General features: G+C 36.6%; 1 protein-coding gene across 1 annotated transcript in view; it reads right to left on the bottom strand.

Annotated features, from left to right (window-relative positions):
• Window positions 1–519: 519 nt before the first annotated feature.
• LOC123559597 (amyloid-beta precursor-like protein) overlaps window positions 520–20,432 on the bottom strand; it is a 75,046-nt gene continuing 55,133 nt past the window's right edge. Inside the window, exons 8-11 of the mRNA XM_053516831.1 lie at window positions 9,326–9,554; window positions 7,214–7,312; window positions 6,387–6,526; window positions 520–3,779 (exon numbers count right to left, since the gene is read on the bottom strand). Coding sequence (XP_053372806.1) covers window positions 3,513–3,779; window positions 6,387–6,526; window positions 7,214–7,312; window positions 9,326–9,554 — 735 coding nt within the window. The 3' untranslated portion in view covers window positions 520–3,512. The remainder of the gene's footprint in view (window positions 3,780–6,386; window positions 6,527–7,213; window positions 7,313–9,325; window positions 9,555–20,432) is intronic.

Raw genomic sequence — 20,432 nt, 5'->3', positions numbered from 1 at the left:
TCAAGATACTAGCATATAGGGGTTTGTTTCATGAAGAATCACAAGTCAAAACTCGGACTAGAGTATTAATACAAAACGTGCAATACAAGAAGTCCTCAGCTTACTTCTAGCACTAAATTATGCAGCCAGTGAATTTTTATAATAAAATTTAATGTACATTTCAAGATAAATAAGAAAAAGGATGGATTCATTTTCAGTCTTTTTAACTTTATACATATATTCTGCTTAATGAAATGCCACCTTGATGAAGTTGGGATCTGCAGAGCAAGTTTTATTTTGGTTCTGTTCAAATTTTTTTCTGTTGAATTATGGCTTTCACTTTTATTTTTAAAGTTTTTCACTTTTCACTTTTCCTCTTGGGAAGACAATATTAGTGTTCATTATACCATAGGCATTACATATATTGAGCTAACCTGGCAGGTGAAAGTCTCATTTCTAATTCACCAACAAATGGTTCTGGCCGGTGTTTGTGGCAAAAACAATGTTTGCACTGTTTGTAAGAAGACAAAACAAGGAAAATTTTGTGAAGTGTACAAGTTTTATTTTCTCATTTACATACACATATAGTAAGTTGATGCATGAATTGACAAGATGTAAAGGTGCAGAGTTGTACACTACACAAATCACAACACAGTTACATTATTTATAGACCTGTTTGCCACATATGGTTACTGTAGAGATACACAAAGTTAAATTACCATTTGAATACTTTCAATTGTAAATAATAATGGTTATGGAAACTTCTTTTTTAAAGTTCTTAATAACATCTGCATTAAATAATCAACTTGTCTTTTAACTTGGAATACAATGGCTTTCCTCTTACTCTGCTAAATGATGATTGGATGAGCATTTTCACTATAAACAAGCTGTAACCTAATAACTGTCATCCTATAGGACAAGGTAACAGTCACATAAAACAGGTAGCATACTGTATTACAACCAAGGTCTTGCTTTTCTATGCCCTAAGTAAAAGCAATATAAAACTGATCACATTCACAGTGAACCATTTTACCTGTTTGAGGAAATGTTCCAAAATTGAAATATCCACTACTACAAACCTTGTATCAAGCTTCAGTCCCAACACCACTGGGCCTGTGCCCACTGCCAGCTAGGTAGACAAGCTTACATGAGGGAATCTTGATCAGTATAATGTACACATGGAATGTATGGTCTAATCCCCTTTTCATACCTATCACAGATTTACTACACTTCCCTCCCCAGCTTGGCCAGTCCCCTACAACACCAGGCATGATAAATGCATTATAATTCCTTAAACTTTTAATTTCAAAATTCTAAAACATGCACTGATAGAAAGAGACAAAATCTGTAAGCTCCTTATGCAATAAATCCAGTCTCCTGTCACAAAAACACTCACTTTTGTGTATCTCTAAAGTATGAATATACAATTACTTGTACACTTCAGATTTTTCTGCAAAAGCATGACATCTCCATGTATGGCAGTAGAAATTTGGAATTTTGGATACCTTTTTCACATCATTGTTTTACATTTTTTTCTATCTAAACTTTATTTAGCTGTTTTAGACTTCAACTAAAGCTCCTTTGCCATACACAGAGGTGATAATATATATATATATTTAGCAGGTCACAGCAAAATGCATTTTTAAAAACACCTACATTGTAATAATAAAAAGAATTGAGAAAAATATCACATTTTCATGTTATAATTACAAAAAAAAAGAGATTATAACATTGGTCAAATTTAACCGACTCGAAACTCTCCAAACCCAAATAATTTTGTAGACAGGTTATTTGTTTCTTATCACTGTGAAAAAAATTATATTTTGTTTTTAGATTAACAGCACAACTGAAGACAGTCTTTGAACCTATTTAATTATTATTTGTTTGTTTTGGGTTTAACGCCGTTTTTCAACAGTATTTCAGTTACATAACACTGGGCAGTTAACCTAAACAGTTTTCCTGGATTCTATATCGGTACAAACCTGTTTTCTGCAAGTAACTGCAAACTTCCCCACATGGATCAGAGGTGGAGGATGAATGATTTCAGACACAATGTCTTTCATCATATTGTCTACGAGAACATAAACCTCGTCCGAAGATCAAACTCATGACCCCGTGATCCGTATATCTGCGCTCTCCAAACTGAGCTAAGCGGCCGGGCACCCTATATAATTAAGTGATAAGAGTATTTTTCCTTTTGTTCAATAGAGATATTCTCTCCTGACTTCCTCATATAGATAAACAGCTTGATGACCTGCAGTGATGCAATATACAAGATATAAGTATATACTGAATAAAATACAGTCAAGTATAATAAAAACACATGAGTAAATGTACAAAATGGAAGAATGATCTTAAATCAGCATCAAATAAAAATGTACAATAAAACATCTATAAATATGGTAAAAATTGAGAGAAAAAAAATTGGACCTTATTTCAAAATATGAACGACATTAACACTGATCAAGCTACACAATTTTACACTTATGGTTGAACTTTGGGTTTTTATTATCATGGCACACATACAAAGCACTGCAACAAGCGCAGTAGAAAATTTTTCAATTATTGGGCTTTCTTTTTTTTCTAATAATATATGCTTTGAAACAGAACTGTTATCCATTTTTTCCTGGCAGATTTAATACTACAATGCTTTGGTATAGAACATTATATCTATTTTACCTTTTAGCCCTCTTGAAGGCTGTACCTAAAGGTGTGGCATATTGGGTTTAAAATAAATTCATATCTGAATAATTCTGCAGTAATAAATTAATAATGTCCTTAAATGTAACACATTGTGTAACCACTGTGTCATTCTAAACTTAAAATTTACTAACCCCCTTCTTGTTCTTTTACCTCCTTTACAACAAAGCTATAAAGGATTTGTGGAAAGTTTAATGCTGCAGAGTCTTACAGGGCACAACATTCTTCCAAATAATGACACAATCACTGGCCTTTATGGACATAAACAAAATAACAGAAAAACGATTGCAGATCTAAAAGTTCTCCCACTGCAAGCTTCCAATGATGTTAATAACAATGAAAAGTAAATAATGTAATACACATTTAGTAAGATTAACCTAAAAACACGTAGCTCTAACAGCATAAACAACACAATACTATTTTAATGTACAAAACAACATGTTTAAAATATTGCAGACAATTACTTGATTATAACTCATGAGAGTATGGTCATATTTTAATGAATATACAAACAGGACAAATATATCTTAAGTACCAACATAGTTAAGCCAAATAATAATGCAATAGTTAAAATTTATTGTTCAGTACAGACAAAAGGGAGCCAAAATGTTGGTTTTATTTTCATAACGTTAAACTTACATTTTGCAAACACATTGAGGGTAACATTTGTTCAACAACAGCTATTAGTGAAAATCCTACACTCATCACATCAATCTGGGAAAAGTTGTGTGCAAAACTTCACCATCCATAATGGTGCACATATTTGTATTTGAAATTTTAATGATTTCAACAAAATGGAATATACTCGCATATATCTATTTTCTCTTCTGTTACTAGTTGCTTCCCATTTCAAAGTATCTATATGTAGGATTTTCATATCCGTTCATCTGCATGTTAGCAACATGGCGTTCTTCAGGAGACGCGGCTGGATCTACTTCTACGAAACCATGTGTAATTGGTTGTCTTCTGTTCCGTTTCCTCATCATAACGACAGCAACAACAATGATGATGAGGACAGCAACGCTACCTATAGTAATTCCGACAACATTTGTTGTTGTTGTAGCTGAGCCCTGGGCAGTTCCAACAAATGAAGTAGGGTTCTGTAAATAAAGAGAATCATGATGTATGCATACATGTAAAGGTCGAGCAAATAAGATTCTGTGACAAGTTGAGAACGTGACTGTCCAATGACGTATGTCAAACTGCCACTCTTGTGCAGTGATGGTGTTTCTGGTTTTAGGTTTTTCTAAACTATTAATACAATTTTCAATAATGTAAGATTATTATTATTAGATAATTATCAACAGGTTTCTCTTTTTGATTTACATCTAATTACAATGCAGTATAGAAATTATTTCATTAAAGGTGTATGCTAGAGTTTCTGCATATGAAATGGGCGAAATTTTTCCCAATAACAGAATTTCTTTAAACTTTGGATATTGTCGTGCAATCATCTAAGAAACAAAACTATGCAATAAAACTCATAGGTCACAGTATTAAAAGAGTTATCTGCCCTTGAAAATGGCATTTTCGCCCATCTCATATACAGAAACTTGAGCATACGCCTTTAAGGCTTTTGTCTTATCTCACGTCCCTTTAAAGATGTACTATGCTCACTTTTTACGCAAATATTTCATCATTACATATTGATTTAAATCTAGAAAACCCTCATTAAACATCTTTAACTTGGCTAAATATATAAACTTACTGTGAATGCTGCAATCATAATTAATTCAAACAAACTTCCAGATTTTCAGTGGTATAATATATATTCATACTGTGTTTACTTACACAATAATTAGCAGGGCTCCGGAAATTTTGAGAACTTAATCGGTCTGATACCATGACATCGTTGCTACCCCACCCTCCGTATTACCACATATACTATATTTGTAAAACGTGATAAAGTTAAGATATTAAATGTCATGCATTAAAAATGATGATAACAGTCATTCAGTGTTATATGTAATCGTTACTTTGTTTAAATTTCGATGTTTTTCTGAGAAAATACTAGCAAGGATAAAATTGCCGTGGCATTGCTTTCTTGGCACCGTTACCTAACAAGTCTAAAAGCCAACACAAGTGATTTTGGTACCATATACACTGCGGGTACTTTGCGATGTTTCCTCATTATTTGACGGCATTTTAGCTCACCTGAGCACGAAGTGCTCAAGGTGAACTTTTGTGATCGCCCTGTGTCCATCATCAGTCGTCCATCCGTCGTCAACAATTTCACTGTTAACACTCTAGAACACTCACAATTTTGACCCAATCTTAATGAAACTTGGGCAGAATGTTACCCTCAATAAAATCTTGGATGAGTTCGATATTGGGTCATCTGGGGTCAAAACTAGGTCACCAGGTCAAATCAAAGGAAAAGCTTGTTAACACTCTAAAGGTCACAATTTTGACCCAATCTTATTGAAACTTAGTCAAAATGTTACCCTGAATAAAATCTTGGATGAGTTTGATATTGGGTCATCTGGGGTCAAAAACTAGGTCACAAGGTCAAATCAAAAGAAAAGCTAGTTAACAGTCTAGAGGCCACATTTATGACCATATCTTAATGAAACTTAGTCAGAATGTTAATCTTGATGATCTGTAGGTCAAGTTTAAATCTGGGTCAGGTGGAGTCAAAAACTAGGTCACCAGGTCAAATCAAAGGAAAATCTTGTTAACACTCCAGAGGCCACATTTATGACTGTATCTTCATGAAACTTAAAATGTCAATCTTGATGACCTTTAGGTCAAGTTCGAATCTGGGTCATGTGGGGTCAAAAACTAGGTCACAGGGTCAAATCAAAGAAAAAGTTAGTTAACACTTTAGAGGCCACATTTATGAACACATCTTAATGAAACTATCTTGATGATCTTTAGGTCAATAAGTCAGGTGAGCGATACAGGGCCTTCATGGCCCTCTTGTTATAAAATACAATGTGTCAACTCGACACATGCCATGTCTCTGTCAAACATCTTTGGTATTTTTAGAGTACTCTGCCACAGACCAAATGTGTACGTTCTAAATGTGAACGCCGAGATAGAATTTCCCGTGTGTATATTACCAAAAGGTCAAGTGGGTTGGCCCACGGATATTTCATTTCACTGGCGTTGTACTTCAATTAGCAACTAAGTTTTGTAAACTTAATCTTAATATTCTCTTCTGATGTAAACAAAATTTCATTTTGTAACACAGATTTGATAAACTGGCCGGTCCGCCACTCCGCGGTTTTCTTCATCATTCGGGTTTGCAAGTCCATTTTTTTTACAGTTGGGTTAAAAATATGATTTTTTGTAACAAACAACATTGTGATATGTCAAAAACTTAGACTGACTACTTCAAAGGTTCTAGGCATAAACTAATCTATAATTCAGTTTTCAATCACTGATAATAAAAGCACTTTTTGAAAATTAAAAGCCTGAGGGAAAAATGGTTTTGAACACTGAGTAACTTTTAAATAAGGTATGTTTCTAATGATATCCTAAGGACACCAGAAATATGCTCGTTTGGTATTACAGGGCTTTAGATTTTCCATTTTTTGATAGTGAAGGCAAGGGATGTTGCGAGCCTTCCGTAAGCCAGCTGAAAGAATTCCACACCCCAAGTTAGGTTACAAACAGACAGCTGTGAGGGTCCAGTAATTTGAAGTCAATGCCTTTAAGCATTGGCCATGGAAGCCCTCCAGGAATACATTTACTGCTATTTTTACCTTCTGTGAATGCACGGCAGAATTGCTTTGGATGTTTACAGCGATTGGTTCATTATTGTTTTCTTCCAGTGTCATACCCTCAATACGAATGTTGGTGTAGTCATGGCTCTCACTGTCTGCATCAGAAGTATCCAGGATTGCTGTAGCAGAGAAAACCACTTTATACTGAAGGTCTATATTTTGGCAGTGAGTAAGAGTTGTTGGACAATTTTAGATCTTGGCAAATTTGTATCAGTACTAGAAAAGCCTCTAAAGACTACAATTTATTTTTCTACCGACCATTCTATGTACAGTTTGGTTCAATCTATCTATTATATAGGATGACTATCATGTTAATCCCATCACCATCAAAGGTTAACAAATGAAAATTTTCTTGATTTGATGGGTTTCCAAGTAACCAACATAATTTAGGTTATATGGCGACTTTTCAGATCTAAACTTGGAAGATCCCAGATGCCACATTGGGCATTATTTCAGGATCAAAAGGCAAAACCATTGGCCTTCCACACTGATAAAAAATTAAGTGTGTTAGTATGTTTCTGTAACAATAACTGCTAAAAGCTAAATGATTATTTTATAACAAATTGTAAATGCTATTACCCTTAATTTCTCATGCACTTTCTGACATTTTTTTTATCTGGCACTCCAGCTTTCACTATTTTCTTGGCATTATATATAAGAAGACTCTTTTTAGAACCTGCTTTGGGATTTCTTGTTTTAACTTCAAGTAATGCTACTAGAAACATAATCTACTGAAATTTTAAGGCTTTTGTTTCCTTTAGGAAAAGCAGTAATTAACCCTTGAATATAGAATGTTTGTAACTTACTATCCACAGGAATCATCTCAGTTTTTGTCTTCTCTGGTGACATAACCACATCATCAATTGTGATATCCAAACTGCGGAATTTGTTGTGACGGTATTCATCTGAAATTTAGAAACAAATTCAATCATAAAATAGTATCAATGCTGTCAGTTGTTTTCCCCAGCAGTAATAAAGAATCTCTCTGTAAACTCAACATAAACTAAAGAACTAAAAGGGTCTGAAATTTCCTGTAAGATAATTTCACTGCTTCTTTTTATTGTGGTAAGAAGTGTCTTTTATATCCACCTTAAAAGCTGATTTATGAACATACTGTGGGTACCAAAATAAAAGGTCGATTTTCAAAAGCGGTAAAAAAAATCCAAACAAGAACACCGCCTACGGGTGCCATCACTTATCTGCAAGTGCTAAATAAGAGCACCACCTACGGGTGCCATCGCTCATCTGCAAGTGCTGGACAATATGTAAGAAAAGACTTATAGTTCAGACTTTCTAAAGTAAGTACAACAAGAGATCACAGAGTGATCTTGGCGCCCACCAATGAGCCATTTTTGAATGTTCCAAATTTCAAGAATAGTTCAAGGTCAAAATCAAGATCAAATTTCATTTTGGTACACAACACTGTGCTTGTGTTCCAAATTTGAAAGCTGTAGCTTGAGAAATGTGAAAGTAGGTCACTAGATCAATTTCAAGGTCAAAGTTCATTTCGCTACAAAGAACTATGCATGTGCTTCAAATTTGGAGGCTGTAGCTTGAGAAATGTGAAAGTAGGTACTAGGTAAAAATCAATGTCAAATTTCAATTCAGAACACAAAAATGTGCATGTGGTCCATATTTGAAGCCCTAGGCTTTGTGGTTTGGACAAGAAGATTTTCAAAGTTTTTCCTTATATAAGTCTATGTAAACCATGTGACACCCAGGGCGGGGCCATATTTGACCCTAGGGGAATAATTTGAACAATCTTAGTAGAGGACCACTAGATGATGTCACATATCAAAGCCCTAGGCCCTGTGATTTTGGACAAGAGGTTTTTCAAAGTTTTTCCCTATATAAGTATATAAACCATGTGACCCCTGGGGCGGAGCCACAATTGACCCCAGGGAATTAACTTTAACAATCTTTGTAGAGGACCACTAGATGATGCAACATACCAAATATCAAAGCCCTAGGCCCTGTGGTTTTGGACAAGAAGATTTTCAAAGTTTTTCCCTATATAAATATATGTAAATTATCAAAATAAACAAAGGGCCAATGTTGAACCAGTCTGATTTTCAGGGGACACAACTAGGGTACCAATACATCATTCTGACAAAGTATGGTCAAAATCCCCCCAGTAGTTTCTGAGGAGATGCGATGAGAAATTGTTAACGGACGGACCACGGACGCAGAGTGATTTGATGATGGTGGGCTAAAAAGGGCCTTAATTCTTACAATATGCAGGTTAGAGTTATGGTTCTTGACTTACATTGTCCCCTACTGATGATAAACAAATGTGCAAAGTTCAAAAGCTGTTGCTGTTACAGTTTTTGAGAAAAGTAGGACCTAAACAAAAAATTCAACAAAGACTCAAAATTTCAATGTACAAAAAGGGCCATAATTCTAACAAAATGATTATCAGAGTTATGGTTCTTGGCATCAAAAAAAAGCTAATTTCTTCTAGGTCAAGGTCACTAGGGGCACAGAACTCACCATGGGGGTGTAAAATTAGTTTATAAATCATCCTACAAGGTTTAAAAGAAATATATGTAACAATTTTTTAGTTATTCCCAATTGGTGATGCTGTCAAGTGGACGCCGCCTCCGGAATTGTAGACCTACGCTCTATCTACTGAGCTAAGCGGGCAGGCACTCAGTACATGTGCATAGTTTTTTGTTATTCTGTAGATAAAAGCATGAGCATTAATTTTTAGACACCTACAACTTAACCCATGCTGATGATATCAAAAAGTCATTTTAATTAAGTATGTAACACTTCTAAAACAAAATCGGAGCTGTTTGTAGAACATAATATGCCACCTTCCTCCTGATAACCTGTTGTTGGTAACTAGACATGTAAAATTCAGTTTAATACATCTACTACCAGTGCATGAAATTCATAACAAAACTTCATGTATTTACCTATTTCAGGTCTGATTTTTTTTTCCAGGTTGGGATTACGTTTAAGCATATTGATGGCATCTTCGATTCTCCTATCAATCAGTTTCAAATGTTTGACCAGTGATTCTCGGACACGTAAAGCCTCTGTAGGATCTGTGTCACGGAGATGCTCGTATCTGTTCACTGTATGAAGACGGTCCTTCTCCTCAGTACGGATGTACTGCTGCAAGTAGCTTAGTACCTTTGAGGACTGAAATATCAATTTTCTGAATTATAAAACTGTTTTGATGTTTTTTTCTATTAAAGATGAATTAAGTTTATTCCAACATTAGCAACGACGAAAATAAGAACAAGAGCTGTCACAGGAGACAGCGCGCTCGACTATTTCGATGCTGGATACTGAAACTGGGCACATCTGAGCAAAACTGGAGCTGTCACTGGAGTGTTTAATGACTCCAATGGTGGATGAAGATATTGCACAATAGCTTGAGTCTGTGTCAAAAATATTAAGTAATAAGAGAGGTAAAGATAAAGTGTATCAAAATACCATGTAAGTATAATTACTAAGCAAAAAGGGGGCATAATTCATACAATATTTGTGCAAGAGTTATGCACCTTGTGTCATATGATGTGGGTGATGATGTGGAACAACTACTTCAAATCTGAATTAAATCCATTTCCTAATAACTGAGATACAGTGAAAATGCATCAAAGTTAACATAAGATTCTAAGTAAAAAGGGGGCATTATTCATGAAAAATTGGTCCAGAGTTATGCACCTTGTGTCATATGATGTGGGTGGTAAGGTAGAACAACTATTTTAAGTTTGAATCAAATCTGTTTAGTAATAAGTCAGATATTTAGTGAAAGTGCACCAAATTAACCTGAAATTTTAAGTACAAGGGGGGGGGAGGGGGGAGGGGAGAGGGGAGGGGAAGGTAATTCATGAAATATTGGTGCCAGAGTTAAGACCCTTGTGCCATATGATGTGGGTGATTATGAGGAACAAATATTTTAAGTCTGAAGCAAATCCATCAAGTAATAACAGAGATAAAGTGAAAGTGCATCAACACTTTAACCTGAAATTTTAAGTACAAAAGGGGGGTAAATCATAAAATACAGGTGTCACAGTTATGCCCCTTGTGTCAAATGATGTAGGTAGTGATGATGAACAATTATTTTTAGTCTGAATCAAATCCCTTCTGAAATAACACAGATACAATGAAAATGCATCAAAAATAATATAAAATTCTAAGTAACAAGAGCTGTCAGTGGACAGTGCGCTTGACTATTCTCAGTGCTTGACAATATAATATATACAATGAGTAAAACTTTAACATTACAATAAGCATATTCTAAGTCGAAAAGGGGCCATAATTCAGTCAAAATGCTTGATAGAGCTGCCTCCTCCTTTTTACAGACTGGGGTCATGATGGTAAACAAGTATGCAAAATATGAAAGCAATATCTCAATGGACTTTGCAAATATTTGGGGTGGTACGCAAACTTTAACATTTATTCTAAGTCGAAAAGGGGCCATAATTCAGTCAAAATGCTTGATAGAGTTGCCTTCTCCTTTTTACAGACTGGGGTCATGATGGTAAACAAGTATGCAAAATATGAAAGCAATAACTCAATGGACTTTGAAAATATTTGGGGTGGTACGCAAACTTTAACATTTATTCTAAGTCGTAAAGGGGCCATAAATCAGTCAAAATGCTTGATAGAGTTGCCTCCTCCTTTTTACAGACTGGGGTCATGATGGTAAACAAGTATGCAAAATATGAAAGCAATATCTCAATGGACTTTGAAAATATTTTGGGTGGTACGCAAACTTTTAACATTTGTGTGACGCTCACGCCAACGCCGGGGCGAGTAGGATAGCTCCCCTATTCTTCGAATAGTCGAGCTAAAAAATTGGTGCCAGAGTTATGCACCTTTTGTCATATGATGTGGGTGATGATGTGGAACAACTATTTTAAGTTTGAATCAAATCCATTAAGTAATAACTTAGATAAAGTGAAAGTGCACCAAAACTTTAACCTGAAATTCTAAGTAAAAAGGGGAATAATTCATGAACTAGATGTGTGTCCATAGGACACAGGTGCCCCCACTCCTGCCACTGTAACATGTTACTTAGAATTTTATGTTATTTTTGATGCATTTTCATTGTATCTGTGTTATTTTAGAAGGGATTTGATTCAGACTAAAAATAATTGTGTAGTGAAGTAATGACTAGGTAAAATATTTTCGGAGCTATGCGCGACAAAACATTAAAATGACAATTTTTTCCTAAGTCAGGGGCCATAACTCCTACAATACTAAATGAATCCGGACGCGAAACCCCAGGTGCACAACTGCACATGATCAACATTCCTGTAAACTTTGGTGACTCTAGGCCAAATACTTTTGGAGCTATGCGCAACACATTAAAATGACCAATTTTTAACTAAGTCAGGAGCCATAACTCCTACATGACTGAATGAATCCGGACGTGAAACCCCAGGTGCACAACTGCACATGCTGACTAACATTCCTGTAAACTTTAGTGACTCTAGGTCAAATACTTTTGGAGCTACGCGCAACAAAACATTAAAATGACCAATGTTTTACTAAGTCAGGTGCCATAACTCCTACAGGACTGAATGAATCCGGACGCAAAACCCCAGGTGCCCAACTACACATACTGACCAACATTCCTGTAAAGTTTTGTGACTCTACGTCAAATACTTTTGGAGCTAGGCGCAACACAACACTAAAATGACCAATTTTTACAAAGTCAGGGGCCGTAACTCCTACAAGACTGAATGAATCCGGACGTGAAACCCCAGGTGCACAACTACACAATCGTCAAGCTGACCAACATTCCTGTAAAGTTTTGTGACTCTATGTCAAATACTTTTGGAGCTAGGCGCGACACAACATTCTCAGAAGGACGGAAGGACGGACAAGAGCAAATCTATATGCCCCCACCACTCATGGGGGTGGGGGCACAAAAATTTGTGCCAGAGTTATGCACCTTGTGTCATATGATGTGGGTGATGATGTGGAACAACTATTTTAAGTCTGAATCAAATCCATTAAGTAATAACTGAGATAAAGTGAAAGTGCACCAAAACTTTAACCTGAAATTCTAAGTAAAAAGGGGGGATAATTCATGAAATATTGATGCAAGAGTTATGACCCTTGTGTCATATAATGGGTAATGATAAGGAACAACTATTTTAAGTTTGAAGCAAATCCATCAAGTAATAACAAAGATAATGAGAAAGTGCATCAAAACTTTAACCAAAGTGCGGACACGGAAGGACGCCGACGCCGGGTCGAGTAGGATAGCTCTCCATACTTCGTATAGTCGAGCTAAAAACTTGCCAGATTAATCCAGATACATGCTTAGCCATTTTACAATTTTATTATAAATTCTACAATATATTTCTCCATGCGAAGAAAATTCTTATATGAAAGTGCTATGATGGCCCTATATTGCTCACCTTTCTCAAATGGGTACATGATTTCTTGGTAGAGGACTTTAAGAAATGCTATATGCAAACAAGAGCGCCATGATGGCCTTTGATCGCTCACCTGAGTTTCTGAGCTTAAACAAGTTAGAGAGTGTGCAACTTTGGAAGAAAACCATTCTCAAAGGCCAAAAGTTCCAGAGGCAGTAGAAGTTGATTACGTAAACCAGTGTGACAGATGACAAACAGTTCAAACACTATATGCTTTATAAAGCTGTTCATAAGAAGTTGTTTACAGACATTTCTATATATAATTCTAGGGGCCCCTAAAAGGGGCTTTGCACCCCATTTGAACAAAATTGGAAGCAAACCAATGGAGTTTAATGGAGTTCCAACTTGCATTTCATGAGAAACTAGAATGTGTCTGTAGGACACAGGGTGTGCCCACTGGTACATTTGTCACAAATCAGGGGAAATAATTCAAATGTTTGCATGTCTTAATGGGGTATAGCCTCAAAAAAACAAAAAACTAGAAAATGCTTTTGTAAAAAAGCGCATGTCTCCCCTAATGCAAAGTCCTATAGGCAAGAAGGCAATAGGGGTCAGGAGCGAAAGTCGAAGAGACACTGATGGTTGGCTGCAATAGGGATCATCTACTTGGCATGTCCAGTCATCCCACTAAATTTCAACACTCTTGGCCTAGTGGTTCTCAAGTCACTGTTCAGGCTCCTGTGACCTTGACCTTTGATCAAGTGACCTCAAAATAAATAGGGGTCATCTACTCTGCATGTCCAATCATCCTATTAAGTTTCAACATTGTAGGTCAAGTGGTTCTCAAATTATTTCCAAAAAATGATTTTACATGAACAGGCCACTGTGACCTTGACCTTTAATAGACTGACCCCAAAATCAATAGGGGTCATCTACTCTGCATGTTCAATCATCCTATGAAGTTTCAACATTCTGGGTCAAGTGGTTCTCAAGTTATTGATCGGAACTGGTTATCAATGTTCAGGCCCCTGTGACCTTGACCTTTAACGGAGTGACCCCAAAAACAATAGGGGTCATCTACTCTGCATGACCAATCATCCTATGAAGTTTCAACATTCTGGGTCGAGAGGTTCTCAAGTTATTGATAGGAAATGGTTTTCCTTGTTCAGGCCCCTGTGGCCTTCTTGACCTTTCACAGAGTGACCCCAAAATCGTTAGGGGTCATCTACTCTGCATGACCAATCATCCTATGAAGTTTCAACATTCTGGGTCAAGTGGTTCTCTAGTTATTGACCGGAAATGGTTTCAATGTTCAGGCCCCTGTGACCTTGACCTTTAATGGAGTGACCCCAAAATCGATACGGGTCATCTACTTCGCATGCACAATCATCCTATGAAGTTTCAACATTCTGGGTCAAGTGGTTCTCTAGTTATTGATCGGAAATGGTTTTCCTTGTTCAGGCCCCTGTGACCTTGACCTTTGACCGAGTGACCCCAAAATCAATAGGGGTCATCTACTCTTCATGACCAATCATCCTATGAAGTTTCAACATTCTGGGTCAAGTGGTTCTCTAGTTATTGATCGGAAATGGTTTTCAATGTTCAGGCCCCTGTGACCTTGACCTTTGATGGAGTGACCCCAAAATCAATAGGGGTCATCTACTCTTCATGGCCAATCATCCTATGAAGTTTCAACACTCTTGGCCTAGTGGTTCTCAAGTCACTGTTCAGGCTCCTGTGACCTTGACCTTTGATCAAGTGACCTCAAAATAAATAGGGGTCATCTACTCTGCATGTCCAATCATCCTATTAAGTTTCAACATTGTAGGTCAAGTGGTTCTCAAATTATTTCCAAAAAATGATTTTACATGAACAGGCCACTGTGACCTTGACCTTTAATAGACTGACCCCAAAATCAATAGGGGTCATCTACTCTGCATGTTCAATCATCCTATGAAGTTTCAACATTCTGGGTCAAGTGGTTCTCAAGTTATTGATCGGAACTGGTTATCAATGTTCAGGCCCCTGTGACCTTGACCTTTAACGGAGTGACCCCAAAAACAATAGGGGTCATCTACTCTGCATGACCAATCATCCTATGAAGTTTCAACATTCTGGGTCGAGAGGTTCTCAAGTTATTGATAGGAAATGGTTTTCCTTGTTCAGGCCCCTGTGGCCTTGACCTTTCACAGAGTGACCCCAAAATCGTTAGGGGTCATCTACTCTGCATGACCAATCATCCTATGAAGTTTCAACATTCTGGGTCGAGTGGTTCTCTAGTTATTGACCGGAAATGGTTTTCAATGTTCAGGCCCCTGTGACCTTGACCTTTAATGGAGTGACCCCAAAATCGATACGGGTCATCTACTTCGCATGCACAATCATCCTATGAAGTTTCAACATTCTGGGTCAAGTGGTTCTCTAGTTATTGATCGGAAATGGTTTTCCTTGTTTAGGCCCCTGTGACCTTGACCTTTGACCGAGTGACCCCAAAATCAATAGGGGTCATCTACTCTTCATGACCAATCATCCTATGAAGTTTCAACATTCTGGGTCAAGTGGTTCTCTAGTTATTGATCGGAAATGGTTTTCAATGTTCAGGCCCCTGTGACCTTGACCTTTGATGGAGTGACCCCAAAATCAATAGGGGTCATCTACTCTTCATGGCCAATCATCCTATGAAGTTTCAACATTCTGGGTCAAGTGGTTCTCTAGTTATTGATCGGAAATGGTTTTAAATGTTCAGGCCCCTGTGACCTTGACCTTTGACGGAGTGACCCCAAAAACAATAGGGGTCGTCTACTCCAGCAGCCCTACAACCCTATGAAGTTTGAAGGTTCAAGGTCAAATGGTTCTCCAGTTATTGCTCGGAAATGAAGTGTTACTAACGTACGGACGGACAGGGCAAAAACAATATGTCTCCTGGGCGAGACATAATTATGAAAAAGATTCATTATTCTATACCATATACTTTTTGAGCTATGGGCATCACAAACAAAAAATCTATTTTGGCTATTTCAAGGGCCATAACTCTGTAATAAACGCTAAGATTCTCAAGAAGAATATCAAGTGTGCAAGGTCACATTATGATAAAGACTCAAGCAAGGTTTCATGAATTTACATTCAATACTTTATGAGTTAGGCACATAATCAGGTGAAAATGTGCATTTTTTTACTATTTCAGGGGCCATAACTTTAAAAATAGGGGAAGGAGCCAGCAAATAAATAAGAGGTGTGCAAGTTTATATCATGATAAAGACTCATGTAAGTTTTCATCCATTTATATCATATACTGTGAAATCATTACTATTCGTGGAGGATTAATTTTCGTGGATTTCGTGGTTGAGCTCAACCACGAATTTACGTCCCAACGAACAAATTTTGTCCACGATAATTTTAACTGTATGCAAAATCGCCAAAAAAAAAGACAACATAGCCGTTCGATCTGATCCGTAGTTGTATGCACGCGGCATTACTCACCTGCAGCTTTTGTGTAGTTTATGGAGGCTCCGTCAACAATAAACATAGGCATGCGTGGAAACAAAACCGACTATTTCATTAAAATTTTAGAAATGTACCCGTGGTGTGTTTATGACATGCTTGTCGAAGTAAAAGTAGATACTAAAAATAGAAGTTTGACGTAGCGTCACATGCCAACCGCACTATAATTCGGCTGTTATTTGATTTTTTCCGCCCCGCTATGCAATGTTTATACGCTAGCCTTTAGTTTTGTAGTAAAAAACTACGACTTTGGAGCTATTAAATTAGAGAATCTAATTGCTAGATTTGCGTCCGATGCATTAATACTTAATTCACATTACACGTTTTTCGGCAGGAAATAACACATGCACAAGTTCAACAGCTTGTAATTTTATCGAGTAGATGCAGACGTGCCATTCATTTTGCCAGAAAAAAATAAATAAAAAATAAAACTGGACCAGTTTATAATAGTTTATGTAAGGATTATTAGGGTTATACTAGTACTATGGCATAAAAACAACATTATTTTTCTACAATAGTTTGTTTTAATTTGCAGTACAATAACTAGTTCTTGTTTAAAACACGATCTAATGATCAATGATCAACTTATTTGTATATATTTGTTTCGATTATGAATGCAATTGTGCAAGGTGCTACGGTTTTGACACTTTGTAATTGGCGCCAACTTTTCTCATTGAAAATTTCACAGTTTTAAAAAGTTTTGCAAATTAGGGGTCGTATAACTATAGATAACGCGGTCATTAATTGGCACATGATCAATCGCTAATCTCCCGTGGCATAGATTGCAATTTCGGTAACCATGGTAGCGCTGTTTGACACGTGTAGGTTGCGCATGTAAGGACAGGAGTACTAGAAGATCCATTCCTGTGGAAATTTTTTTTTTCTTTTACAAAAATTGAAAATCCACGAATTTACGTCCCCATGAAACAGCCGTTTTGGGCAAAACCATGAAATTTCATGCCAACGAACTTAAATAATTTCACAGTACTTTTTAGCTAGGTGCGTCTCAAGGTGAAAATGAGCATTTTTGACTATTTCAGGGGCCATAACTCTGAAAATATGGGGCGGAGGCAGATAAAAAAAAATAGGAGGTGCGCAAGTTCATATCACGATAAAGACTCATGCAAGGTTTAATCAATTTATATGTAATACTTTTTGAGTTAGGTGCGTCACAAGGTAAAAATGTGCATTTTTGACTATTTCAGGGGCCATAACTCTGGATATAGGGGCGGACCTAGATGAAAAATAGGAGGTGCACAAGTTCATATCATGATTAAGACTCATGCAAGGTTTAATAAATTTATATTAAACAATTTTTGAGCTAGGTGCGTCACCAGGTGAAAATGTGCATTTTTGACTATTTCAGGGGCCATAACTCTGGAAATAGGGGGCGGACCCAGATGAAAAATAGGAGGTGCTCAAGTTCATATCATGATTAAGACTCATGCAAGGTTTCATGAATCTGTATCAAATACTTTTTGAGCTAGGCGTGTCACAAGGTGAAAATGTGCATTTTTGACTTTCAGGGGCAATAACTCTAAAAATAGGGGGCGGAGCCAGACGAAAGATAGGAAGTGTGCAAGTTCATATCATGATAAAGACTCATGCAAGATTGCTCCATGCATGTAAAAGTTATGTGCTGGACAAACAAATCTGGGTGGACGCACATACACCGAACCGCCATTTGGACAACTATGTCTTCGCATCCGCAAGCGGGCTTGACAACAAGAGCTGTCACAGGAGACAGCATGCTCGACTATTTCGATGCTGGATAGTGAAACTGGGCACATCTGAGGAAACTAGAGCTGTCACTGGAGTGTTTAATGACTCCAATTGTGGAAGAAGATATTGCACAACAGATGCTCAGTCTGTGTCAAAAATATCAACTTAAAGTAATAAGAGTGGTAAAGATAAAATGTATCAAAACACTATAAAAGTATATCCTAAGCAAAAAGGGACATAATTCATTAAATATTGGTGCCAGAGTTGTGCAGCTTGTGTCATATAGTGTGGGTGATGATGTTGAACAACTATTTTAAGTTTGAATCAAATCCATTCAGTAATAACAGAGACACAGTGAAAGTGCATCAAAACTTTAACCTAAAATTCTAAGTAAAAAGGGGGAATAATTAATAAAAAAATTGGTGCCAGAGTTATGCACCTTGCGTCATATGGTGTGGGTGATGATGTTGAACAATTAAGTTTGAATCAGATCCATTCAGTAATAACAGAGATAGAGTGAAAGTGCATAAAACTTTAACCTGAAATTCTAAGTAAAAAGGGGAATAATTCAAGAAAAATTGTGCCAGAGTTATGCATCTTGTGTCATATGATGTGGGTGATGATGTTGAACAACTATTTTAAGTTTGAATCAAATCCATTCAGTAATAACAGAGGTAGAGTGAAAGTGTACCAAAACTTTAACCTGAAATTCTAAGTAAAAAGGGGGAATAATTCATGAAAAAATGGTGCCAGAGTTATACATCTTGTGTCATATAATGTGGGTGATGATGCTGAACAACTATTTTAAGTTTGAATCAAATCCATTCAGTAATAACAGAGGTAGAATGAAAGTGTACCAAAACTTTAACCTGAAATTCTAAGTAAAAAGGGGGAATAATTCATGAAAAATGGTGCCAGAGTTATGCACCTTGTGTCATATGATGTGGGTGATGATGTTGAACAACTATTTTAAGTTTGAATCAAATCCATTCAGTAATAACAGAGATAGAGTGAAAGTGCATCAAAACTTTAACCTGAAAATCTAAGTGAAAAGGGGGGATAATTCGTGAAATATTGGTGCCAGAGTTATGGCCCTTATGTCAGATGATGTGGATGATGATGAGGAATAAGTATTTCAAGATTGAATCAAATCCATCAAGTAATTACAGAGATATGTTGAAACAAGAGGGCCATGAAGGCCCTGTATCGCTCACCTGACCTATTGACCTAAAGATCATCAAGATCAACATTCTGACCAAGTTTCATTAAGATATGGTCATAAATGTAGCCTCTAAAGTGTTAACTAGCTTTTCCTTTGATTTGACCAGGTGACCTAGTTTTTGCCCCCACATGACCCAGATTTAAACTTGACCTAAAGATCACCAAGATTAACATTCTGATTAAGTTTCAAGAAGATACAGTCATAAATGTGGCCTCTAGAGTGTTAACAAGCTTTTCCTTTGATTTGACCTAGTGACCTAGTTTTTTAACACACCTGACCCAGATTTAAACTTGACCTATAGATCATCAAGATTAACATTCTGACCAAGTTTCATTAAGATATGGTCATAAATGTGGCCTCTAAAGTGTTAACTAGCTATTCCTTTGATTTGACCCCGTGACCTAGTTTTTGACCCGACATGACCCAGATTCGAACTTGACCTAAAGACCATCAAGTTTAACATTCTGACTAAGTTTCATGAAGATACAGTCATAAATGTGGCCTCTAGAGTGTTAACAAGCTTTTCCTTTGATATGACCTAGTGACCTAGTTTTTGACTCCATCTGACCCAGATTTAAACTTGACCTAAAGATCATCAAGATTAACATTCTGACCAAGTTTCATTAAGATATGGTCATAAATGTGGCCTCTACAGTGTTAATTAGCTTTTCCTTTGATTTGACCTGGTGACCTAGTTTTTGACCCGACATGATGCAGATTCAAATTTGTCCTAAAGATCATCAAGTTTAACATTCTGACTAAGTTTCATGAAGATATAGTCATAAATGTGGCCTCTAGAGTGTTAACAAGCTTTTCCTTTGATATGACCTAGTGACCTAGTTTTTGACCCCACCTAACCCAGATTTGAAATTGAGCTATAGATCATCAAGATTAACATTTTGACCAAGTTTCATTAAGATATGGTCATAAATGTGGCCTCTACAGTGTAAACTAGCTTTTCATTTGATTTGGCTTGGTGACCTAGTTTTTTATCCTACATGACCCAGATTCAAACTGGACTTTAAGATCATCAATATTAACAATCTGACCAAGTTTCATGAAGATACAGTCATAAATGCGGCTTCTACAGTGTTAACAAGCTTTTCCATTGATTTGACCTGGTGACCTAGTTATGAACCCAGATAACCAAATATCGAACTCGTCCAAGATTTTATTAAGGGTAACATTCTGACCAAGTTTCATTAAGACTGGGCCAAAAATGTGACCTCTAGAGTG

This window comes from Mercenaria mercenaria, chromosome 10, assembly GCF_021730395.1.
Source record: "Mercenaria mercenaria strain notata chromosome 10, MADL_Memer_1, whole genome shotgun sequence".
Classification (NCBI taxonomy): domain Eukaryota; kingdom Metazoa; phylum Mollusca; class Bivalvia; order Venerida; family Veneridae; genus Mercenaria; species Mercenaria mercenaria.
Note: the sequence above shows the minus strand (reverse complement) of the source record. Positions and strands in the feature narration are given on the sequence as shown.